The 27,499-nt window shown below is 38.3% G+C and overlaps 1 protein-coding gene across 1 annotated transcript; it reads right to left on the bottom strand.

Moving 5' to 3' along the window:
* Positions 1–10,274: 10,274 nt before the first annotated feature.
* On the bottom strand, positions 10,275–20,008 carry opn5 (opsin 5). The gene is made up of 6 exons (XM_027028210.2): positions 19,885–20,008; positions 18,590–18,709; positions 15,034–15,204; positions 14,202–14,539; positions 10,477–10,721; positions 10,275–10,317 (listed from the first exon to the last, which is right to left on the bottom strand). Exons 1-6 carry the CDS (start codon positions 20,006–20,008, stop codon positions 10,275–10,277), a joined length of 1,041 nt encoding a protein of 346 aa, XP_026884011.2.
* Positions 20,009–27,499: the final 7,491 nt, after the last annotated feature.

Raw genomic sequence — 27,499 nt, 5'->3', positions numbered from 1 at the left:
AGTAAATTGAAGATCTGTGTTTTCTGTTGTGCTACCAACCAGAAAAAATATATAAATTGTAAAATAATTGTATAGGATTTTATAGTTTTTTAAAGAAATGAAAAATGAAAGATTTTTTTAAAATCTGAAATTCTTATTATGAAAAGGCAATAAAGGATAAAAATAAAGAAACGCTTATCTGAGTAGGTCAGTAATAAATTATGGAATGTCGACTGCATAGTCAATGGATCAGTTCTTTCCACACAGAGCGTGTTAAAGTTCAGTATATTGGTGGTGTCTGGTGTGTGAAACACTTGGCTTTAATTAATTCATTCACATGAAATTATCATACTATAGATGGCTGACTCTTTTGTCCCCAAGTAACAATTTAATTTCACTTCTAAACAATGAAAGCAAATTAATTAATTAATTAAATTGATTAATATCACTGCCTGTAGATAGTTTACAAGATTGAAATAAAAAGAGATACAAACAATACAAGCTAAATATGTTACATCAAAGAGTAAATCTCTCAGTAAAATGCTAATATTAACAGTTCAAATATGATAGTTAATAATACAAAACATCATATTATTAAAGTTTTAAGAATTACTCCTAAGAGTCATCAATTGGTCAGGTTTTTAAAAGAGGGTTTCCCAGAGTCTGAGCCGCATGTCCCTCTCTGTCTGGCACAGTGTGTTTGTTTAAGCCCGGTCAAGACTCTTTGGGCCAGAATACCTACTGACTGCTTCCCTGGGGTCTGTTTTATCCAACGTGCTCACCAAAGAAAAGACTTCTGCTCTCTTCCCACTACTAACTTATCACCCTGTGCTATCCAGATCCATGTTCTTCAGACAACCATTCACAACATGCATCTAAATACACAGATACAAGAACTGATACAAAAGGCCTTCATATTATTTATATTATTTATAAATATTTGTTTATATTTTTGGAGAATTACAATCACGATGATATTCTGTTCGGTTGCATAGTTAGGTAAGAGCTCAGGAGTTAAATGTAAATGTAAATGTTAAATGTCAGACATTATTATTATTATTATTTTCATAACATTATCCCTATCGTTATCATACTCGACAACAGTATGAAAACAACCTCCGTCTGAAATCTGGAAAATGCCACAGTTTTTAGAGAACAAACTAAAGTGTTTTTATCTGGAGATAAAAATCATAAAATCATAAAGACTGTTCATTGTAGCCAATAAACTCAGTAACATGACTCATAGTTATCTACAGTTGCTATAAGTGCAGTAATTTTATTTAAATTAATTAGTATTCAGTGACTGTGTAGTGGTACAAAGTGTAAGTTGTGATTATTTAATAGCAGTATTTATATTCAAGCCAGCATACTTCTGCATTAAGGTCTGTTTGACTTGAGCCCACTGTGCTCTGTGTGAATGATTTAGAAATGCTTGCTTTCTCATGACTGGTGCTTTATACCTGCAAGACACGCAAAGACATGATTTTTAGAGTTTTTGAGTGCTTCAATATCTTAACAAAGATGAACAACAATTTGTGTCCTCCTAGATTCCATAGTGACATATACAGTGAAATGTCCTACAGTAGGGGTTTGAATCATAGCCATGCAATGTGCCATCTATGGCCAGTGATTCTCACAACAACAATCAGATGGCATTGCCATTGGAAACAAAGGATGTGAAGATTCCTCTCTTTATGTGTAAGAAATATTTCAACTTTTACTGACCTATCGCAACTTGAAATTTCAGAGGAAGTATGAAAAAGTGCATAGTGAGTATTGTGAACAAACGTTTTTTCTTCAGCTAAGAGTGTTTACAAGTGTTGATAATATATATTCTAGCACAACAGCAGGAAAACAAATGTCAGCGAAATGCATTATTTTCATTGTGACAAATGAATGGAAGCAAGAAACTAATCAGAGATTGATATAAATTTGTAAAATCTGTGTAACTAGAACACACACCAGCCCACATTTCCATGACCAGCTGATCTATATTACAGAGCAATTATATGATTTAGTAATATACTATTATTTAATATACATCAAGAGAGGGGCAATATTAAATGTTAATAACATTAAAAGAAGAAGTGGAAAAGACAGCATGTCACTGCGTATCATAACTGTATGTTTTATTCCATTTAAAAAGACTATTTTCCATCTGGCACACTACAGATTTTAATTCTGTGTGCTACACTGATTTATGGAAAAGTCTGTTTGATTAAATGTTCACTTTTTATTTCAGATTAGAATATTTTAGATAGAAAAACTAATAAAACCAGTGTCATCATACATTTTGTATATTTGTTATGCTGTGGTGTATGTGTGTGTGTGTGTGTGTATCTTACATTTAAGAAGTGCTGTTTCTCATAATGACCAGTGAGTAATGTATGTTTGTTGTGTTTACTCATAAGGGCACCTTCAGCTACAGTGAATCATTAAAAGCTCCTTTTATGAATAACATTATAATTCCCTGTTCAAGGAACACTTACAAAAATATTGTAATCAAGTATGATTATAATAAATTATAACAATGTCTTTCGGTGGAATAATACTTTACATTACATTTATCTGTCTTTTATCCAAAGCGACTTAATTGTGACTGAACACAACTTGAGTAATTGAGGATTAAGGGTTTGACAGTGGCAACTTGGCAGTGGTGGGACTTTAACCGGCAACCTTACTAGACAAGTACATTAACTACTGAGCTACCGCTGCGTAGTTTAAGTTTTAGTTGCAGTGTAAAGATAATTAACTCTAGCTGATTATAAGTAAGTGATGAATATCACTTTAGATCACTAGGTGTATAGGAACACCTGGTTTACAAAGGGTAGTCCAAACAGTTACAAACACCTGAGAACACCTTTAAAAACATAGTGAAGTTGTGTATTTCTCGGTCATGCAGTGAATCAAAGTCCAGGTACATCCATAAATTAATGTTCAGTTGTGACAACTTATATACAATATATAGTTCTTTGAAATTATATTATGCCTTAAGTTAATATAATTCTGCCTACATTTCACTGAATATTTTATTACACGCGGATCTTGCAAATTTAGGGTTCTCATAAATGTATTATCTTAAGCAAATAATTCCTAAAAATAATTCCATGTAAAATATTCAAAAGAAGTTGTGTCCCCTGACAATATTACTTTAGAAGTTATATATTACAATAGGCTCACAATAAATCATGAGGTTATAAAGTTTCTTCTTGATTTAGCACAAAGTCTGGGGACTGGTCTTTAGGCCAGTTCTGGAACATGTGGCTGAAGGCTTAGAGACATTGATTTAAATGTAATCATAGTGAAATTAGTACATTTGTCAGGTCTTCACCATGTTAAGATGTGACCTTCACCTAGCTGTCTGATGGTTGCAGGGATCCAGGAGTACACTCTCATAAAATTACAAATCAATGGAGGATGAAACTGGTGTGCCTAACTGTGACTGTGTAACACAAATATATCTGTATATTTACATACAACATTTATTTATTTATTTAATGTCTAAATATTCAATATGTCAATAAATATTTAATAAATAACATTCACAGATTTAATTAAGCATAGATGCCAACAATATTCCTTTATGTATGAAAGTTATAAAGGAAGATGCTTTGCAGTTTCTTTCAGAGGGGTTGGATCTGTTTTTCATGGTTCGTGTTGATCATATGTCTGTGTGCTTTCATGGATTATATTGTGCATAGTGTGTATAGTGTTCTGTGAGCTACACACATCTATCTTTCACTGTCCAGTGTGCATGTTCGCAGCCACTGCGAGTGAATCCAATCAGCTGCTTTGGCTGGGTTACATAAGTGATATGCAGCAAGACTGTAAGTGTGAAAGAATGAAAAAGAAAGAAAAAGATGTAGTTGGTTATACATTGTTTGTGCTTTGTTTGTTTCTGTATTTTATTTTCAGGGCACACTGAGGGAATGTCATGACTAAGTTTAAAACCTATACGTGTGAAGACATTACTCTGTTAATCAACATGTCACGGAGAATAGAATAAAACTCTGTAGCACAAATGGCCATAAAGAACAATAATAAAGAAAACCAATAGTGTGTGTGTGTGTGTGTGTGTGTGTGTGTGTGTGTGTAAGTGTGTATGTTAATGAATGTCTTCCACTAGTGCAGCGCTGGTTTTGACAGGCAGGCAACTGGATCCCCAGAACACTGCCCATTCCAGCAGGCAGCAATATTTTCTGGAAAATATAACATGAACATACGTAGCAAGCAACACTAACTGAAATAGCCAGGAATAGACCATAGAGACCGTAGTGAACTGATTGTGTAATGAAATGTGTAAGCCTGGATTTATTAGAAGTATGCATTTGGATGCTATGGGTATTTTCATTGTTAACTATTTTCTACTGCCTGCTATATTGGAGTTATAATATGTCCATTTTCTTTTTATAAGACTGGTTCAATTTTCATTAAAAGCTTTTGTCTAAGAAATACTGGGTCTAACAGTCTTGTTATTTTCTAGATTTTTTCCTTAGCGGTGGTGTAGGTACAGAGTACAGGGCACCTTTAATAAGGAGTGATGAGTTGGTGCTCCTGATGTTCTTGTTAATGAAGACAGGATGGACATCACATCAGGGCCACTTATTGCCTTGGTAAGGTATGTGATTTAAGACCACACACACACACACACACACCCACACACACACACACACAACAACAACATTCTTTAGCACATACACACACACTAAAGACAATGCTCCGTAGCAGATACACACACTGCACACACACTAAAGACAATGTTGTTCAGCACATACACACACTGACACAAATAAGGTTCCATCACCACAGTAAAGGTTTACAACAGTTACTAATTTGTCATTACGCACCACAACTTTAGGTAATAACTATCTTGATCTCTTTATTTTCTAAACATTACTTTTACTGGGCATTTTTTGGTTGGTTGTCAGTTATTCTGCTTTTGTCCTGTGATGTGTGGTGTACAGTATGTTCCTCTCCAGTGATTGGTCTGGATAAACTATACCGAACTGGGCTCCAAGATGCACCCAGGACGAGGTGCTGAATGACATTGCTTACAATTCTCTGCAATTAGAAAAGGTCCAGATTAGCCATAAGTTTCCTCTGGGTTTTATCTTGGTCTCTACTGTGTGAACACCCAGAAAAGTAAGCGAAGGCAATGATCAGTGGGGACAAGTTTAGGGATGATGTTAAACGTTTGCGCTAAGACAGATGAAAGTGCAGCGAGACTTGGGGTTGATCTTCTCCCTGCATCTCGCAGAGACTCCTCTGCTGAGACTAGGCTTCAGGCCCTGTGCCTGTGTACTTACAAGCTTTGCCTAAGGGGAGAATACTTATCCGCTCATTTAAAGGGATCAGGGGTCCCTCAACATTTTAGCTTGAAGGAACTACAGGACCTCTATTTATAATATTATATTAAGTCATTTATTTGAAGAGTCTTCACAATCTTTGCCCGCAAGTAAAGCAAATAAAAAATAAGAAAATATGCAATGTGGGATCACAAAAATGTAAGATGGAAACACTTTAAGACTTTACACTTAAAACTTTAAAAAAACACTTTTAAAGCACTGCTAGCTATCATTTAGCTGAATAACATTGTGTCTCTGTCACACATAAAATCCACCTTACATTATACTCCATCATTTAAATACAGTGAAATATCTGTATTATATTTTTCATTAAGAAACAATGAAAGCTTTTTTAAATATGAGGCAAAATGAAATTACACGGAATGCTTTGCTCTGACTGGAAGCCCCACTGGCTTGTCAGAATGGTCCAGCGGGCCATAACAGTGGTGGGGCCCCAGCAGTTACCTGCCCCGGACCGTGGAGTTTCCACCTGCCTCTCGACGTCTCAGCAGTTCCATGTGTTTCTGCCACTTCCCTGAGCCTGTGCTCTTTGTGCGCTTAGCAAATCAAAAATTCATGGAAGACCTGGATTCTTTCTGCTCCTGGACTTTCTCCGCTGCCTTTCATCAGCTGCTTTCCCTGGCACTGGGACTGTTCATTTCGAGAGCAGGGCCCATACCATGGCCTGCTTTGCCATTTCATGAGAAATGAAAAATGCATCTAACGGAATGGGTAGTGGTGGCCTGAAATATATGTAGTGGGAACTATTATTGCCCCATTTATTTGTTGAGTTGCACAGTAAAATGCCAGTAAAACTATTGGTGTTAAATTACCCCATCATCGTTCCATAACTAGAAGTGGGCCAGTTCAAGCTACGTTCATATTGGATGTAATATGCTTGAGATTTTTCTGGAGGACGACAAATTATTATTATTGGTTTTCTAGTGCCACATTAGTTTGTCATAGTTTACTATAGGGTCAGATGTCAGATGTCAATTTGTTTCAAATGATTTTCCAGCCGGTGTTATAACTGCAATGCTCTTCACTTCCCTAATGGTGTTAGGATTTCCCTGAGGAAATCCTGTTACATTGCCCTTTATGGTTGGGCTGTGTGTAGCCTTACAATGCACAGTGGCATTCATGTTGTAGGAAGGGTAGCCATTATTAGTTTATTCAGTGAAGTTATGTCACCATTATGACTGTGCTCTGACCCAGCATCACTCTGCACATGAAGAACCCGTACATCAACAGCTGCTGGCGAGATTGCAGACCTTGGGCTAACTCACAATGATGTAAACAGAAAGTGTGTGCTGAAACAATGTTGTGGGGCTGATGGTGATGTCGCACTTAAAAATAATTGTCCTTAGGATGCATGGGGACAGGAACACAGTGATCTGATTGGGTGGCAGTGGAGACAGGAACACAGTGATCTGATTGGGTGGCAGTGGAGACAGGAACACAGTGATCTGATTGGGTGGTAGTAGGTTCTGTAAAAGACCTGTCCTGCACCCGGTGCACTAAAGCGATGCAGGACAGTTGCTGCAATGCTGCCTGTGCAATAGAGGAGGCAGGGTGAGAACCTGCAGCCCACAATGCACTGGGGCAGCACCTCCTACTACTGCTTCAGGCCAGCTTGGGCCAGGAACCCCTTAAGGAGATCAGTGATCAGACCATCCACCAGGCAGACATCAGCCACTCATTCAATAAAGCCAGTGTAAACCTAGACCTTTCTAAACACCAACAGATCTACGACACCCCTTAAGGCTGGTAGTGGTACTGCAGCATTAGAGTACTATCTTAAAACTTTGTTCCTTCTTCCAAGCAATATTTATTATACACCACTCCCAGCTAGCAATCTTTTCCTCTTTGTACCTCTAACAACCATACACACCTTTATTATCTAACATAACTGCTTGCATAAAATGTTGCTGTTTTCTTACATTTTCTTAATTTTTAAAAAATGATTTTAAGGTTAATATTATTAGCACTACTATATACAAAGGAGGATGATGCAAACCATTTCTGAAGTAAGTTTTTTCTGAGTTTTTATTGTTGATTGTATAATAGATGGTCAACATTACACATGTAAAATCTAGGTGACAAAATCTGCAAAGATACATTACCTAGAAAACAGATAATAATCTTGCACCAGCGTAGTTTATCTGAAAAACAGATTTGATGAAGAACACTGAAACTAACATGGTTTTCCCAATAAAAAAGATCAAGAGCAAAATATGACTTGTTTACAGTAGCACCATATAGAAATCTCACACAAGCAACGAGCATTTCGCATGTGGAGCCCAACAGTGCTGCTGTTAATCTCATGTTTTCCACTCATTTTCTGCCTAGGGTAGCATTTCTACCAGTTCACTTTTGGGGAGGTTTTCTGTATAAACTTTAAAATACTGCAACAACCATAAATACCTTGTCCTATAAACAAAAGTCCTATACCTTTTTCTTAAATGTATGCAGTCATCAAAAAAGTTTCTTCTAGACTACTAGATTATAGGATTGGGCAGCTGACCAATTGTGTGTGCTCTATTGTTTGTGTATACTAAATGTGGTGCATTGTGTTTATTGCATTGTGTGTGTTGTATTGTGTGTGCTGTGCTGAGCATGGAGGTTTAAGTGGGATGTGTTGGTTGTTGTCTATTGTGTGTAGTGTATTGTGTAGTAATACACAATATACTGTATATACATTTATATACTGTAGATAAAAGCCAGCTTTAAATATGCATGTCATATTGTTTAAAAAACGCACCTACTTTTTTTTTACTTGCTCTTGCAGACAGTAGTTGTCATCCATTGATCCACTGTTTAAACCTAAATCGCTATTCTGAAGTTAAAGCTGTCTCTTTAGCTATTGGTCTACTTTGTACTGTTTTGATTAAGTGTAATATTCATTTAAATATTTAAAGAAGCATTTATTAAGCTTCACTTTCATTAAGAAAACTGCTGATAAAACAAGCTCTTGAAAATAATTTGCAGTAACATCTCCACTGGTTTGAACTGGGCACTTAGCAAGCACAATAATTCTATCTAAAATATGCAAGTTGAAAATATAGGTACACCAATAGTTGTAACTGCACAAGCATTTTATTAATATTTACTAATACTACTAATAAAGCATTTCACATTTTATATGTAACGTACACACACAATGATTTTACATAACGACTTATAGTACATCTAAAGGAATGTCATATGGAACTGAAAGTCCTCCTGCTGTGATCCATAGAACAGTAAACCATATTTATGAAGTAAATAAATAAGCCCAACCCATTAAAATGCTAATTACCCACAGCAGGTTTTTTGTGTCAACAAAATCTGAATATATACTAACTAGTTTTACTAACTAATATAAACTAACTAGTTTTACATTACTATACATTATGATGTGGCATTAGAAGTGTAATATTAACTACTGTAAGTGAGAATCTGAGTGATACTAATACATGTTAGAAAAACTAACATAACAGCTTTTACAACGCTTACTGATCTTTGGACACAGTATTGCACTTTAAACTGCTTTTTCATGTACACAGACTCTGTGACATGGTCCTTTGGGGTCGTTTTACACATTACAAAGTATAGAGATGACTGCTATAAAATATTAAAATACACATACACACTGCACATTCTTTGCATTACATCATTCCTAAGGAAACCATTCAAAGACAGAACCAGCGCTGTGTTTAGGCTAATGTTGGTTTGGGTCATTTGGTATTAAAGCTTCATCTGATGATTTCACAGATGACAAGTGTCAAGGGTCACTTGAGTTATTGGAGTGTTTTTTCCTCACATTTGCGTTTGTGCTTCATGTGCTGATCTATCTTCGATGGAATAAAACCTGGGAAAATCAAGAGCATTGGTGTCAAAATGGAGTAATTTAAGTGATATTAGCCTCAAACTAAGAAAAGATCAGTCGCTCTAAAACGATTGTAGACATTTTGCTAACATTGGGCTTATGGTGTAAATGCTTTTATTGGTGACGTTGGTTGGGTTGATGTCTCTAGAGCAGGTAGCAGTGATGTAAGTGCAGTGTTTCCCAGTCCTGCCGCAGGAGCTCACCTGGTAATTAACAGCAGGTGGGTAAAGCAGGATGAACTTTAACCTCTACTCCAGGTCAAGGACCACAACTTTCTTACCTCACTGTGACTCCAGGGCTTAGCACTCCATGGTTTCTAACACTGTGTGAAGTCAAATGTCTGAGGTAAATTTATAGTGGCAGGGATGGTCCAAAAAATAAGGTTTTACTGTTTACCAAAGTATTCCAACAGCTAACCCTAATCATCAGCACATCTGGGCAGGATTCACAGACATTTCTCCACATCTCATGCTTGTCTTCACACCTCACTTCATTACTCTGCACACCCAACATATGACAGATAGACAGACAACATTTTAGGCCACATCTGAAAATGGGTTCTTGCAGACTATCAGTACTATTTTTTGTATGGCTGAGCAGTAAGTAGGTTCACCCTACAAAAACAGTATGATGTGTTTAAAAGAGCCTGGAAGCATATAAGCACTGTAGATGACACTTGTCTTACTATTTCAAGTCCCTCATGCACCATGGAAACGTGTGGCTACCGGTGGCTAAAAATTTTTAAAAAGACAAACACAATTCCAGCTCCAGATCTGCCTCCAAATGACCAGTATAAGAAAACAGCCCTCATATTTCCATATTCGTATGCATGTATCAATTTAATTCAAACCAATTAAATTGACCAGTTCATAATTGAAATGTGCCATCTATCATCAGCTCGGTTACCCACAAGGCTAGCTGCCATATAAGTGCATCATATCCTATATGTGTGTGCTTATGTAGTGTGAAACTCATCCACATACTTCTGAGATTAGAGAGGAGTGTATACTCTGAAAAAAAGGACATAGTACACACTTTCACCCACAGCTACAGCATGCTCCTTTTCCTTAACCTCGGTGCCATTAACACTGTTCCTCAAGAGGCTCGAGAGAATACATAATGAAGCTGGGAACAAAACATAGAGGCATAACATGATAATAATAAAGAAAGATAAGCTGTTTAACAGATGATTTAAAGTGTTCAGGTCGACCTTACTTGCTCAGGCCTTACCTGTTCAGGTCTACCTTATCTGTTCAGATCTTACCTTACCTGTTTGGGTCTTACCTTGGGGGGTAATGCTCCTTCATCCTGTTGAAGACTTTGAGACGAGAGGATTTTGCACAGCTGCACTTCCAGGCAATGAGCTGGTATATGATGGGATTGTACATGGGCGAGGATTTGGCCAGCAAGGTTGGTATGACTGATACTGGAATAGGCACTGAATCAGGCTTCCCAAATGCAGACACCACTGACACTATGGCATATGGCAGCCATGCTATGAAAAATCCACCACAGATCAACATCGCCACCTGGAGGACACAGACAGAATCATACTGGATGCATATTCTGTTTCATTTTTCACCAAATATTTTAGTTTCTTATCCATTTTTATTAATCACTTGTACATGATTCTAAATCTCTTAGCATGTGTCAGTAGTGTAAATCTAATCACATTTTACTGGACTTGACTCATTACAAACTCCAATAATTTCCCAATCAATGCACAGAATGATCAGTATTAAGACAGAATATGCACGAATGTGGGAATCAGCAGTGTTATGACCCCATCAAGGCAGTGGGCCGCAACAGCGATGTAATAATTAAAGATTGGTAGAGGAGTGGTGTGTAGAAGGACTAAAAGGACCAGCAGGCGAGATGGGACTTAGTGTATTAGATATGTCAGTGTGTATATGTATATGTATATATATATATATATATATATATATATATATAGAGAGAGAGAGAGAGAGAGAGAGAGAGAGAGAGAGAGAGCTTTAGGAGTGGTTTAAATGCCAACAAGCAAAACCAACACTACAAAAGAAGCATCAACTCCCTGGCAATAAACAGAAAACAATCCTGTTCCCAAACAAACAGGGGACCGCTCCCTACAATCAGTAACTATATCCATACACACCAGAACATGTACTTTATCACAGGGCTCACAACTACAGGACACTAAAAGAGTAGACAGAAAGATCCATATATACATGCGCTTACTAACTATATACATCAAAAGGCAAGGTATGCACAGCTAAGAGACCAAATAAAATGTACACTAAAGCGATCCACACTAAGCTAGAGTGAGCCAAGAGTAAGCCTCTGTTTTCTTGCAGCGGGGTCCTTATATAGGCCACAGCAATCACTTAAGGGCAGGGCGGAGTCATTACTGAGGCAGGCTGCGAGACCCAAATCCCAAACTGGAACACAATGCAGCAGCACAGAGCATAACACCAAAAGAGCTTTCTTCTACATGTCTGTATCAGCACTAGTGTATTTATAGATGTACTTTTATCTATGCAGAAACACCACACATTTACATTTTGAATATGCTCTATGTATCAGGATGATCATGTGTGTGAGAATGGGAACCCTGGGAATTCCTGTTACCAGCACCTTGCTATATATTATACATATCCCACATCACTACTGAGACCAACCAGCTGATATCACAACAGCTTGAGATGCTTGGCTACAATCTCAGCAGCATCTCTCCCAGCATGGAGGGAAATTAGCAGAAAGAACTGCAGAAGGTGTGATGAAGGTGGAAATTGCCAAGCCAGGAGAATAAACAGGACGTTGTCTCAGTGGCAAGGTAACAGCATGAGAACAGACTCACCAAAGCCGGAAACTAAACAATACTGGAAAATGTTGTATATGGGAGAAAAGCAAATCACAGCAACCTCCCAGAACAGGATCCAGTAACCAGTAACAGGATCAGGATCCAGCAGATGTCAGGGAGAGGGCCGAGGACTGATCCCTGGGGAACACATTGAGTGATGGTATCAGTTTGCGATTTGTGGTTACCAAAAACAACTAAATGTTTTCTATTAGAAATATAGGAGGTGAACCATTCAAGAACCGTATTAGTAATGCCAGTGGTTGAGAGGTGGGCGATGAGTATGTTATGGTTAATTGTGTCAAATGTGGCACTTATATCTAGTGGCAGGAGAATACTCGGGTCACCAGAATCAGTAGCGAGAAGATGATCACTGAGAACACGTAAGAGGGCCGTCTCGGTGCTGTGCATAGGACGGGAACCAGATTGGAAAGGTTAAAATTGGAACCATGAAGAAGCCAGAGCCAAATATCTACAAACAGTGAGACAAGTCCTGAGAAGGAATCTGAATGAGAAGAACAAGATCCAGGCTATGAACACCTACACTCTACCAGTCATCAGATACCATACCCCACTGGCATAATAAGATGGCCATTGGAGGAGATTGAGGCCACTGACATCAAGACAAGGACACTCCTCACAATGCACGAAGGGTTTCATCCCAAATCCAGAACACTGAGAGTATACACTAAGAGGAAGGAGGGGACTAAGGATTAGTGAGCATCAGTACCCCTATCCAGGATGAAACATCAAAGATCCAGGAGTACACCAGGAAGATGGTGTGGTGGATGGGAATGAAGAAGAGAAGGAACCATCACGGGAGGAAAAACCCTTGCATGGTATGTACCCCAGGCAGACAATGGAAGTGGCTGATATGGAGAAATCCTACCAATGGTTGGAAAATCCTGGGTTGAAAGACAACTCAGAGAAACTAATCATGGGAGCACAGGAACAAACTGAATACAGATGCAGGCTGTACAGAGATACCCCTGAGACAATCCGGCACATAACAGCAGGGTGCCAGATGCTAACAGGCAGAGTGTACATGGAATGTCATAAAGTGGCTGGCATGGTATATAGAAGCATCTGTACAAAGTACAGGCTGGAAGTTCTGAGGTCAAAGTGGGACACACCCCCAAAGGAGAATGACCATGCTGAGATCCTATGGCACTTCCAGATCCAGATTAACCAAATTTTAAAGGCTAAACAACCGGACATAGTAGTGATGGACAAAGAGCAGAAAAGGGCTGTGCTGATAGATTTAGCAATCCCAAGGTCTGAGAGAAGAGTTTTAAAAGAAGGTGAAAGCAACAGTGGTGTGACCCCCAAACTGGGAGAATGGCTCCAGCAGATCCCAGGAACAATATCAGAGATGGAGTGCAGTCCTGAAAACAGCCAAGATACCACACAGGACTCAAGCTCCCAGGCCTCTGGTAGAAAACCTGAACTTGAAGGAAAAAGAGACTGCCTGGAGGAGGGTGAGTGGGGAATTTTTTTTAGATAGATAGATAGAAACAATAAACAATAACTACTATAAGAGGCTTGTGGGAAGGTGAGAGAAATGAGAGAGGAGGAGAAGAATGTGGCATCGTAAAGAACTGGAACTGTTCAGTGTTAAAATGCACATATATGTACATATAGCAGCAGCAGTTTATTGCTTCCAAATTCCATACAAGCTACAAGCATGTTAGGCTGCTATCTCCATCACAGCCAGCACACGGTCACACTCCTAACCCCCAACTGTGCAGCCAACAGTTGTTCAGAGCATACTGAATTCTCAATTTAGCCAAAAAAGAATCCATTAAATAAACACTGTTCATTGTCTCCACTCTATGGATTCAGCATATATTCATTGTGATGACTGTGTTCTCAGTTTAGTGGTGCAGTGTGAAAAAATGTGATTTGTTGTCAAAATTGATATCATAAGTGTGCATGGTATTTCAATGTGAATATTTCATTTGAGGAGATTGTTCTTGGTTTAGAAATCAATGTTTAATTTTGTTCATAAAACACAAGGATTTGCCAAAGGTTTTGAAAAATGTCCTCAGGCAAGTGTAAAAGCAAATGAGAAAAACTGGAATAATCCAAAAGACAAATGAGTGTTTCTTCAAAACAGAAAAACATGACAGAGTAACATTAAAAGAGTAAAAGAAGTGAATCTGTAAAATGGCACCTTAGTTAACTTAATCTCCAGGATGTCGTGGCTGTTATTATCACATTTGTTGAAGCGGGAGATCTCTTTTCTGGATGACTTCACCTTGACGATGATCCTGCTGTAGGAGAAGATGATGATGCCAGCAGGTAGGATTAGGCAGAAGACCAGAATGGTGAGGATGAAGCTCTGGCCGGCTGCGGAGGTTTGTGCCAGCCTCCAGTTGAGTGTGCAGGATGTGCCGAAGGGTTCTGGTGCATAGCTGCCCCAGCCCACCAGGGGCATGGTGGCCCAGAAGGCCGCGTACAGCCAAACAAGGAGCAGGCTCAACATGGCATGATGGCGCTCGATCCAAAAACCTGTGTGCCACAGGGGGCCAGCAGTGAGCACACTGTCTGCATGCTCTTCTATGTGTGCGCGTTATGTGTGTACACTCTGTGTACATGTTATGTGTCTACACTCTATTGCTTGTATTTGTGCATGCTCTACTGTGTGTGTTTTGTATGTATGCTCTATTGTGTGTATGTTATATGTGATAGCTCTACTGTGTGTTGTACTCTCCTAAACGTACACATCACACATGGACTCTGAGCCTAAATAAATATTTACTAAAAAGAAACTGGACTACAGTGAAAATTAAATGAGATGTCTGTTTAAAGGATATAACATCAAATTATATATATATGATTCTCCTTCAAACCCTTCAGTCACATGGTGTGAGAGCTACATTCTGAGATAGTCCTGTCCTGTTCGGTAACACTTTGTGATGGCTGAAGGTAATCGCAATAAGACATGTAAGACATGGGTTCATTTCTGAATGCCACGTCCAATACTGAAAGCATGCCACACCCACCGTATCTCATGTGGCAGATCTTCAGGTAGCGGTCAAAGCTGACCACAGTCATGGTGCAGAGACTGCCACAGCCAAAGAAGAAGCTTCCCCAGCCATAGAGGCAGCAGCCATACCAGCCGAAGAGCCAGCGGTGGGCCAGGCTCGAGACCACGAAGAAAGGCTTCCCCGCCACTGTGGGACAACACAGAGACCCACGCAAATACATTAGTGGCTAATTTGCATACTCAGTTCAGTTCAATTTGCACAGGCATAAAGCAGCAGCAATCTGGGTCCAGATGTGTATATCTGATCTGAGAAAAAAAACCAAAAACAACCACAGTGAAGTGGAAAAAGAACCCTGCAGTGTGGAAAAGAACCCTACAGTAGTGATAAAGAGTGCACAGCCTACAATTATACTGTCTGTGTGAATTACTGAAAGAACATGGTCTGAGTAAACAAAAAGATCAAGCACACCTTTGTGTTCAGTGCACTTACATACTTACATACTGCACAAAGATACTGTGAGATTTCTCAGTAGGACTACAGTCTTGTTTGTCAAACTAAATAAATTCATTAAAATGGACTGAGAAGTGCTTGGCCAACACAAGAGTATATAACTATTCATTTTTAGTTTGTTAGACACTGCTCAGTCTGGTGCAACATGACAGACCTGCACAGCGTAGCCTTGCAGAGCGTAGCCCTGCACAACGTAGCCCTGAACAGCGTAACCCTGCACAGCATAGGCCTATGCTTAATGAGATGTTACAAAGCAAAAAGAAAAACAGCAAAGCTGAATTTTGGTAATGATGAAGTGCAGAAATACCACAGCGTCCTCCTCTCACAGCGTGCTAGTGTAAATCACCCTGGATGCTTCAAAAGACCACATACTTCCATGTTGTAGCATTGCACCACTGTACTTCCAGAAAGCTGCTTGAGATTTACAGTGCCACACACTTCATCAGGTAATCGGGGGCCATATAGTCTGAGAACTAGAGGTCTGCTGAATATACAAGAACAACAGTAACTCAGAGTACATTTAGACTTTAGAAGAACAGTAGCTACAGACCTCAGGAATGGCCCTGTAAATACTACGGAACGTTTCTGTCTCTGTATGACAGTCAGTAGATAATAAAATAAAATACAACTTTATCTCTAAGATACATTAAGGATGAATGCTGGCAGATTAGGGCTTGAGCACACACAGAGAAGCACTGTCATCCAGAACGGCGCTGACAAATCCAGTTAAATCATGGGCTGCATTCACATTGCAGGTAAAAGTCCAATTTACAGCCCATTTTAAAGATGTTGTTTGCTTGTTCACAACAACTTTTAAATGTAGCTTATATCCAAACAGTATATAGTTTGAACAGGTTATACACATGACCTGACCTGCATGTGCAATTGAACAGAGCTTCACGAGACACATTTTTCTTGTAAATTCAGCCAACCACAGGAACCACTAACCTAATGCTCATGTTAATGAGGCCAGCTGTGAATTCAATAACAAATTCTAACGAGGGTGCAGACTGTAATGCTAGCTCTTTGTGGAGTCATGGTGACTAAAATTGGTGACAAAATTCTGATGAACATTGAGTTGGAATGACGTAAAAGTTGCGTAAATTCCCGATCTGGCTGATCAGGCTAGCATTACTGTATATCAGATATGTATCGGATTCCTTTACTACGTATGAATGTCCCAGATCAGAACTGTAAATGTATTTTTGATGTTCACACAACACATCTGTGTCATATATGAAGAAAAATATTGGATTTGGGCCAGTTTTACCAATACGTCAAAATGCCTAAAAAAAAATAAATGTTTTTTTAAAATCAGTGCATGAATTAGAGGAACATCTGAACTCCCCCACAGAAAGGAGCCAAATGAGAAACTGGTTATTAATTAACTCATTAGTCCCAATTATATCTTTCATGATCAGTATGTCCTGGCAAGGATTCAAAAGCATCAGTCAGCTGTCACAGGGAGTCCAGCCGGGTAGCAAAAGCTGCAATTTCAGTGCACAAAATAAATAATGAGCCAAAAATCAAATCAAAGCAACTCACTTTTATTATATTGAATATAGACACATTTACATGCACCCTATTTCACTATTCATTGTAAAGTGCATGTTATTAAATTAAAAACAACAACAACAACAACAACAAAAGTTACATGTAGACTCACAGTTAACAGAAGACTACAAAGAGCAGAGGAGCCCCCAACACTGTGGCCCATCTCAGCGTCAAGTCAAACAATAACCAATGAATGATTAATTAGCCTGAACAATCATTTGTCAGTTAGGACTGCAAAATAATTTCTTTAGAATTTCAAAGTATAAACAAAAGTATTAAATAATATGTACGAACATAATGGTTCAAATGTGACACTTTGACGGTCTGTCCTGGATTCTGAACTTTTTCACTGGAAAATGGTGCTACACTGCAAGCTGGGCAAAGTACACTGATCCTAAACTAACTGTGTGGGTCGTAACCGCACAGCCACATGGGCTCCGCACAGTACTGAAAGCATGAAGCATGCACAGTACTGAAAAATCATGAAGCATGCACAGTACTGAAAGCATGAAGCATGCACAGTACTGAAAAATCATGAAGCATGCACAGTACTGAAAGCATGAAGCATGCACAGTACTGAAAAATCATGAAGCATGCACAGTACTGAAAGCATGAAGCATGCACAGTACTGAAAAATCATGAAGCATGCACAGTACTGAAAGCATGGTCCTAAGCTAACTGTGGGTCATAACTGCACAGCCAGGCACATGAGGGTGCCACACTGCTTTTATGAATGAAAGCTGATGCATCCCTGATGAGGGGAATTAGTAGGGCACTACCCAGTTTTCTAGTTTTCTTCTTTATTCTCTCATTACTCTCTATAAAAGTATCCCTGCACGATACAGCTGCTGTATGACACTCCACATTCGGGACAAATTCATTCAGAGATTTCATGCTGGTGGTAAACTCCAGTGACTCTGAAACAGTTCTTGAGTTCACACTCTGAAGGCTGGTGTAGTGCTACGTTAGGACCAGATCACATGGGCGGCGAGTAGTAGCCTCTCTGCTGATGGACCTGCAGGAGTTACAGCGCTTATTCTCAACCACCATGAAGATAAATGAGCCTTTATGGAGCCTTACAGATTTGTGTCCCAATACTAAACCTGTTACTCGTATAGATTTACTGAACAAATACCAAGGCGGACACTGGCGAGATAGGGAGAGCCCAAAAAACACACAGTCACACAGTCGCATTTGAAAAAGAATATTAGAGACTAAAGAGTGCCTCTGTTAACTTTCCATTTCCACACTGTTGACAACAAATGCCCCTTAACTGAAACTCTATGTGAAAACAACATGTGTGGCTTTCAGTAGCATTCATTTAATCTCTTTGTATAACCTCTACAGGAGGATTGAATGGGTTACGTAGTGCAACTCTGGGCAAAGAGCCGATGAACCAGGAGACAGGCTGCGCGACACGGTCGTCAGATTATCTGGCCATGTCTGAATAAGGCACAGCTGGGTAAAAAAGTTATAAAATGAATAATGATGTTAAATCAAGTCTTACCTGATATGCCTAAGTCAAATATAGCTAAATTCAGGGTCATTAGTTCAGCTGGCTTTAACTTTGTCTTCCGTTTGATTGCCATGTAGATGATGTCACCATTGCCTATGGCTGCAAAAATCCCTATTAGAGAGAAATGTGGAGTGGATAATCAAAATGATGCAACCAAGAGACTGAACAGCTATTTTCACATAATTAAAATGTCAACAAAATCTGCATCTAAAACAATACACTGAATGCCTCTAAGACAAGTGTGGTTAATAATGTGGCCAGGTGCAAGGCGTGTGTTTAATTAAAGTGGGCTGTGAGTGAGTAGGTCACACATGAAAGTGACACCAGTTAATATTCTGTTGGATTTTCACGTGGCCTTCCTGATACAGTCTGGCATGGTCTGTTTTTCACATAAAGGTGCAAGATATACCGAATACAAAAAGGGTATGGAACAGTAAAGACTGCTTGGTGAAAATGTGTCAACAGGAAGATGAAGTGAAAAAATGTCTGATTTGTAAAGAACACACTTTAAAACATAACAGAAGCCCAACATCTTCTGATATGAATCACAGCAGTGGGAGTTTTGCTAGTATGTGTGAGACACAACACTGTTGTTGGAGTTTTCACAAATGTCAGTGTCAACACTGTGTGGAGACTGTCCATGTCACTCAAAGATAGTCAGCCTACAGATGCCCTGTGGTCAGAAACTAGTAAAGAGTTTTTATTGGAAGCACTTTATAAATCCACTGAACTGATATAAATTCACTGAATTTATCTCTTAAAATAATGTAGGCTAATGCAAGCAGCCACTTCTGTTCATTGTGTAATACATAAGCCATCTGCTGTGAAACTTAGCGGAATGTTTAGTTAATTGTTTAATTAATTTAGTTAAAAGACATGGCAACAGCACAGCAAAATCCTCAATTAAATTATTCCCTGCACTGTTTACATCAGTCCAGCTGGACACATCTTAACGCTGTAAGAGTTAATTCAACACTATGGGATTTAATTCAACTCTACATGTAAATGAAACCTATTTTCAAACTCTATCAACCATGGCTATAAATGATAAATGATATAAATTGCTTTAAATATAATAAAATTATAGGCATAATCAACTGTTAAAGCAGAAAGCAAATCAAGGTTTAACCATTTAAATGAACTATTTGATATACACACACAACCAACAACAACCTTGTTTCCTAAACGTTTATGGCTTCTTCCCAGAGGGCCACTGAAGAAGCCCTCTGAAAGAACTCTTGGTTTGACTTGGCTGCAAGACACGTGACTCTGCAGGAAACACTCACCAGTGATGAGAATATAGGAAGCAGCCACGATGTCCCACTCCTTGGGCAGCTGTGAGCTGAAAGGGTCCCCCTGCAGGAGGTGAGGAGGGACATGCGCCGTGTGCAATGAGCTCTCATTCTCCATTGGGCCTCTGGAGTTCCATCAATCTCCTGTTGATGGTTGAAGGGTCACATGTTTTAGGTGTTGAAAGGAGGTTCACTGAATCGGTAAGGAGATACTGGAATCAGACTGTAAAGTCCTCTGTTAGGCATCAGTAATGGGGTGGCAGTCAAAAGAATGCAAATCTGGGCCAACTATATTAAGATGCGACTTGAAAGGGCAATCTAAAAAGGTTGGAGGTCACTAATGACAAAAATATAAAAATGTAATATGTGACTTTGTAAAACAGAAAACGGCTCTGCCAGCATATTAATTTACAAGCCAAACCCCCTTGAAAAAAGACTACAGCATCCAGCTATCATGCCATTTGCAGAAAGCTGTCACTAGTAATGATATTCAGAAGACACCAGAACTACAACAGTTCTGTCCCTCAGTGCATTCCCATGTTTGTAATATTGTCCCTAATTAATGCAAATATTTTCCATGACATAAGAAAAGGATCCAATCAATCCATTGTCAATTTATGGTATACATAAAATTCAAAGGAATTGTTTTGCCAAGACCCTACCAAAGACTTTTTACAATTTCTGAAAAGCACTGAATAATCCATATAGCAGCCAACAACAACATTATTATCACATACTATATTATATATTACAGTATAATGTATTCTGTTTAGAATTTTCAGTATACTGACAACTTCTTTTCCATTTTCAAATGGGAGGTAATGTTTTGATTGAAGCGTATTTACAGTAATTTTCTATTATTTGCACCATGCACAATATTCCAACCTTAAGGCAATTTTTAAAAGCAATTATAACCTTTTGTCATAACTCTCACCATGTTTCTAACCACTAATTTCACCATATGTCTGTTTATACATTTACATATAAAAGCTCATTTTCCTCACTCTCTGGTAAATGTTGAAGGAACAGTCTATGGTCTCCCCATTAAGAAACCTTTAAGTGATCAAATACAGCATGGACCAGGTAAACTGTAGTCCTGAATTTGGGTAACCTCAGGCAATAATATAGATGATTTATCAGTGGAAGGTCTGTTTGCTTAAAAGCCCTCTTGTATATTCACAGGTAGTTAACACTAATAAGCCTTCTTGCTGTATTCATTGGGGATACTCAGCTTTGCTAATTATTTCCCAGGAGCGCTGAGGTCAGATGGCAGATCACACTGTTAGGCAATTAAAAAAAGATAAGACACAGAGCTTATTTCCACAGTAATGAGAACCACTGATCCACGTGATTTATCAGCTGTAATTTTCAAATGATATGACATCTATGTGAATGCAATGCTCTAGCAATAGAATACACTGAACTGGAAGGGTTTAAGGTGCTATGTACCAAAACGAGCAAGGACGCTTTACCCTGGCTAGACAGAGGATATTTGGACTCTTTTGTCAATATTATCTAATAAACTAATAAATGATCAACTAATCATTATTTTCAGACAGAACGAAGACTCACCATGTAAAAATGAAAGCAATCACATTTCTTGTAGTTTATTTTTACAGTGTTTAGCAACACTTATTCAAACAATACAAGAATGAATAGGTTACATTCATTCATTCATTCATTCATTCATTCATTCGATTATGCACTTTGGGAGTTCAAACCCATGACCTTGGTGTTCCAATCAACTTGTTCTATAAGAACACACTGAACTTAACAGGATCTCATAATATGAAAAACCCATATATATGTTTATGAAGCTGATTTTAAAGTATTTTTGTGCCCTCTAGGTGATTCTGCATGTTTTGTACTCCACAAAAGTTGAAAGTGTATTTCACATATAGTGTAAAGTGTAAAAATAAAACACTAAGAGGGCAAAAGTGGTATTAAATGATCAGAGATGTATTTACTTTAGTAAAAAACATGCATGTTAAAATATAACTATCCCGTCACATATGATGTACCTTCTCTGTCACATGGTTCTACTTTTTCAACTCTAACTAGAAATTACACAAATCAAATTCTTCTCCTAAAATTTAAATCTCTGCACTGTCTGGCTCTGCTGTATCTCAATGAACTTATAGAGTCAAACAACTCGGCAAGTATGCACTCTGCTCACAAAGGCTGGCCTGCTGTCTGTCTGCTCCGTGTCATAAAAGAACCATAGCAGGAGACTGGGCTCTCTCTCCCAAGACATGCCCCCTGCCTCAGGACAGGACTCAGAAACAATCAAACTCAAAACATTCCTGTTTACACTATCTTATGGTTAATTTATTATAACATGCATTGTGTTTGTTGTTTACACACTGTCTGGTAGTTTTCATAACAATAATTCTATATTATATGCGCTCATGCTTGCAACAACTTTCCGACATGTTCAGTCAGCCATCATTCACACATTCTAATGTCCACCCTGTCCTCTGTGATTTTTCTGTTTTCTTTCTCACTCACTAAATTGATAGGACTCAGCCACACTCATATAATCCAGACTTGAAAGCTTAGTTACCTTCACAAATATCTGCTTTATATCTTATGGCAGAAACTATTTCTATAATTTAATCAGGAACTTCTAACTGTAGATGAAGAACAGCGTTCATCACAAATACATGTTTAACAGATGTTTAAAGTGCTGCTACAAACTATCCTAACTATATATTTATTTACATTTATGACATTTTCAGACATGCTTATCCAGAGAAACAAGAACATCAACATGCCATTTTAATATGAAAGATTAAAACATTGCTTTAATATAAAAGATCAACATGTCAATTTAATATGAAGGATCTGGATAAGCGTGTCTGCCAAAAGCTGTAAATGTAAATGTAAGATAAAATCGTTAAACACTTACCTCCAGTTATCCCAGCGTGGCACCTCTGTCCGGATTTCAGGGAATACTGTTGTTCTTGTTGTCAATTTCTTCACAGGTTAATCCACGTTTTCGACTCAATATTTCGATTTCAAGGATCGTCCTCCTAATTAAATCTCAGGTTGAACACATGGAAGGGGCGCTGGGCTATCTGTTATCTGTCTTACCTCTCTGACGGCTCAGTTTAACACACTGAAGCGACCACGTGTCTGTTAAAGCTATAACGAGCACTCGTTAACAGCAATTCATAAACAAATTTCATCAAGTGGTCTCAGTGTAAAACAAATGTGTCGAGTGAAGTTAGTTTTCCCAGGACACGGATATGAAATATATTCAGATACAAGGGCCATGTTATCTTTAAGTAATCCCAGTACTTCTCTGCATCTGTTAACATGGTTTGGTGCAGATTAGCAAATAAATGTACAGACTGCAAAAATGTCCACATATCAGAAGTTGGATTACAGAAAGATTATTATTGGCGGTCACTGTTTTCAGATGAGTTGTTAAAGTGTTTTGTAGTAGCGCAAAGAAAGGTTCAAATAATACAACTCATTGGAATTGACCGTTGTTACCTTATCTGAGATATCTGTATGGATGAAATCTTTAGTCATGAAGAGGAATGGATATTAAAAAAAATAACATGAAGATAATTTGTGTTAGGTCTTTTCTTGGCCATACTGCAGATAACACCAAATGATAAAATGTCCATTCCTTTGAGAGGTGGTTAGGGAGAGTGAAAGATAAAGCTTAAACATTATTTGAACATAAATTCATGATTTGAGGATGACCATTTAACACGGGAACACCCCAGTGGTAACTGACATTTGTGCCATGATTTATGACACATGCATTGCACATTATTTTGAATGTTGCATGGAGTGTATTTCTTACATACTGCACACTGGTTTGGTATTTTTGTTGTTCTTGTTGTTGAAGAAATATTGACATTCACGTGACATTTACAGCTTTGCTCATCAGCTGGCCAGCAATCTCTCTGTCAGCAACGATGCATTTACAACTGCAGTACTACCTTGAAACATGGTCTTTCACCATGACACTTTAGCTAACACAGCTAAAATAATGAAAGTACAGAATTTTATTAAGTTTAAGTTTAAGTTTGGTTTATTATAGAAGAGCAATATCATAGGAGAGCAAAGTACTTAAAAAAATCAGAAGTGTGTTGTACTGCACATTCAATATCGACTGGGCAATGCATTTTTTTATATTACAAAGGGGTGAGCAAGTTCATGTATGCTGACTTTGACCTATCTAGACACTTTTCTTCATGTTTCACACATAAATGGAGTTATGGAACAAATAAAGGTTTCTGAAGAAATACAGAGACTAGAGGGTGATAGAGTAACTGCATATGCCATACAATAAGTTACAGACTATAATTCTATAATACCCAACGAAGTGCCAGTGAGGGCAGGTATAAGTCAGGTGAGACTGAGTCCACATGCCATTCCCACTTTCAAATGAAAAGTCCCACTTTTTTCCCATCATTTCACTTGTATTAACATATACTACTCAATGTCTCAAAATGACATGACACTAATAAACATACTGAGGCTTTAATATGAACAATAGTTCTCTCTTTTTCCATGTAGCGATCTACAGAATAGACTACTTATCCCCTGACATAGCCAAAGAGATTACTCTACACTATCATGCACATTACATTCTAGCTGATAAGTTGATTAATAAGGTGTGCTTGGAGTAACCGTGCTTCTGATTGTATATGGACACAAGAACCTCACTGTTCTTATTGTATATGGACACAAGAACCTCACTGTTCTTATTGCATATGGACACAAGAACCTCACTGTTCTTATTGCATATGGACACAAGAACCTCACTGTTCTTATTGTATATGGACACTGAAACCTCACTATTCTTATTGCATAGGGACAATGGAACCTCACTATTCTGTGATGTTTCTCAGTTGGGCTGCAACTTAAAAGCTATTCCACTGATCAAGTCAAAAATGCACCCCTCTTAGAGGGGGATTTTTGAAGTCCATTAACATCTGTGATATGCCCCACATACCCACAAGACTCTTCAAAATATTTGTTTTTGTACATTAATTTTTACAGTTATCAAGAGACCCTCATTTGGTGCATTGCTCTCTGAAAAAGCAAATGTGATGACATGACGCCCTAAATGATATAAGTCTGTACCAAAAGTAAAGATTTAGTACTCATAATGTTTAGAATGATAGCCACACTCTTTTTATGACTGGCATCATTTGCATCTACAAAATACTCCTAGTATATAAACTGGATTATCCATTTTAATGACAAATTGCTGTATAAAACCCAGTAATAACCATACCATTTAAAATGTTATTAATTTTTATAACTTTGTATAATTGCCATCTTTTAACAGTTCACCAGGGATAGTAATAGATTATGGCTACATTTTCACTGCAAAGCACATACTAGAACAATGCAGGTACATCCGATAACCTGAAACCAGAGCAGAGGATGGTACAGGGTTTTACTTTACTCCACCTATCAGCTAGCAGGCTGTGAGAGTAGGTAGAATGGTTTTAACGTTATACTCTTTCAGCAAGAGGGTTCATCTCATTGCAACGTCACATGAGTAGTGTGTGTGCGAAAATCAGTCTGGGAGAAAAAAATAATAAGATTATAATATGCATACATCACATGCTGGCCATCTGCCATACAATTTACTCATGAGAATAACTACATACCCCATGGTGCATTTCTTCTTTGTACAGAATAACTGAGAGATCAAAAGACATCTCACAAAAACTCACATGAACATTTCACTGCTTTGACTTCAGATAATCCAAACAAGAGATTTATGTTAGCTCATACCAGAGCCTGTTCATTACATTAGAAGTAATTAAAATGCCTCCATTTCTGGTTTTGTTTAGCAGTCATGTGAATACTGCATGATGTAGTCACAGGTCTCTGCTGACTGACAGAGGAATTTGTGTTGGATCTTTGAACAGAGCTATCTGTTCATTCGGTATTACTTACTGGGCTCTATTTCCAAGCAAGTGCCTTTAAAAAGGCCATGTGTGAACGCTCCCTTGAATAGCTTTAATACTACTGCAAAGCAATGAAATTAGAAGCAAGGTGAAAGCCAATCTTGAAAACTACAGGGTGACTGACGTTCCAGGAGGGCAGGCTAAGTGAGGAAGGTTCTGAGCCAGAAAATTAGGCCAGTAGAAATGGTAAAGGTTCTGACACAGGGGCGTGGTCATAGAAAGCAACGCAGGCCAATGTGACATGAGAAGCCCACCTTTGTTTTCACAAATCTTTTCCTTTCTAATCAGATGGAAAACAAAGCCAGCAGTAGCACCTGTTGCTTCTAATACAACCCTGGCAAAAAAAAGAGATGGAATCAGCACATCTAGAGAAAGTTCACCCAGCTAAATTACTATGTAGAAAATAATCAGATACGACAAACCAACTTTTGTTTAATAACCGAACATTCTGGTTGCGTGAAACATGCCTCAAAGATAATTAAAATTATTTTAATTAATGACATTTTTCCAGATTAATAGAGGAAACAAATATGGAATCACTCAATGTTGAGGAATGTGTGATTCAACGCTGAATACCACTTTAATTCAATCATCCACATTCCATTCTCGTTAGCCCACTTTAACCTTGTTTATATTGGTTTTCTGTATGTAAATCCCATTTCATTCAGCCAGTAACTTACAGTTCTGTCACAAGCATGGACGCCCATTTCCACCCATTTGTTTGGCTGTTTATCTTCCATTTTAAAGGCGTATAGCTTTGAGTTGTCTATCCTGATGCTTTGATATCTTTCTTGGGCTACGTTTTCCTTTTATAATCTTCCCGTTGTTTCAGTTGACAACTCTCATACTGGGGCCATGTTTCCTTTCAATCAGCCAAGCCCAACCGCTTGTTAAGGTCTGTAAGCAATGCATTTCAACTGCAGACTAATTTGCCTTTTTAGACTTGTGCCGAAATGCAAATTACAAGTTGAGGCCGTAATTTTCTCCTCTACCTGATTGTGGAGAAAAAGAAATTCCATTAATTAACAATTTATTGTTTGATGGTACGTTTCACAAAGCCAAATTGTTCAGCTATGCAGATTCCATCATCTGTACAGGAGTTGTATATTGTAAATACTGTGAACCTGGAATGTCTTGCGGTGCCATTTTATAATCAATCAATTTTATAATCAATCAATCATGGCTTGGAGGCAAATATCCCTTTGCAACACAAGCAAGCCTGAGGCACTGCACTGTGAAGTAGGGTGTTACTGGAGAGCGTGAATGAGTGCTTATGACAGGGAACTAAAGAAGCAGGGGGAGGTGGCTTAGTGTGGCTACTCACTTCTCTTTGATGAAACCTACATCCAAGTCTAAATCACAATATGTACAGACCCTAGAGTGTGCGGGGGGTTTGGTTTGTGTGTTTTTATGAATCATAAGAGAGTCAACATGGTACACAACAGCTTTTACATGATTGTACAGAACAATATTACCATTAATGAAAAACATGGATCTCTCCACCTTTGGCTAATAGAAAACTCCTGAGCAAACATATCCCATGTATTTAAAACACAATCTTATCTCGGATCCCACCCCGGTGTTATATATTTGACTTTGGCATTACAAAGTCCAGGATATATTAGTAGCTATGAAAAAAAAAAAAAACTATCAGGCAAGGGAAA

This window comes from Electrophorus electricus, chromosome 7, assembly GCF_041902795.1.
Source record: "Electrophorus electricus isolate QZ-2024a chromosome 7, ASM4190279v1, whole genome shotgun sequence".
NCBI lineage: Eukaryota > Metazoa > Chordata > Actinopteri > Gymnotiformes > Gymnotidae > Electrophorus > Electrophorus electricus.
Note: the sequence above shows the minus strand (reverse complement) of the source record. Positions and strands in the feature narration are given on the sequence as shown.

Excerpts from the sequence above, each read along its gene's own strand:
- opn5 (XM_027028210.2), bottom strand. The coding sequence starts at position 20,008 with ATGGAGAATGAGAGCTCATTGCACACGGCGCATGTCCCTCCTCACCTC. Across the intron at positions 14,540-15,033 it reads GATCTGCCACATGAGATACG|GTTTTTGGATCGAGCGCCAT; the intron begins GTGGGTGTGGCA and ends TGTGGCACACAG. Across the intron at positions 10,722-14,201 it reads TGGAGATTAAGTTAACTAAG|GTGGCGATGTTGATCTGTGG; the intron begins GTGCCATTTTAC and ends TGTGTCCTCCAG.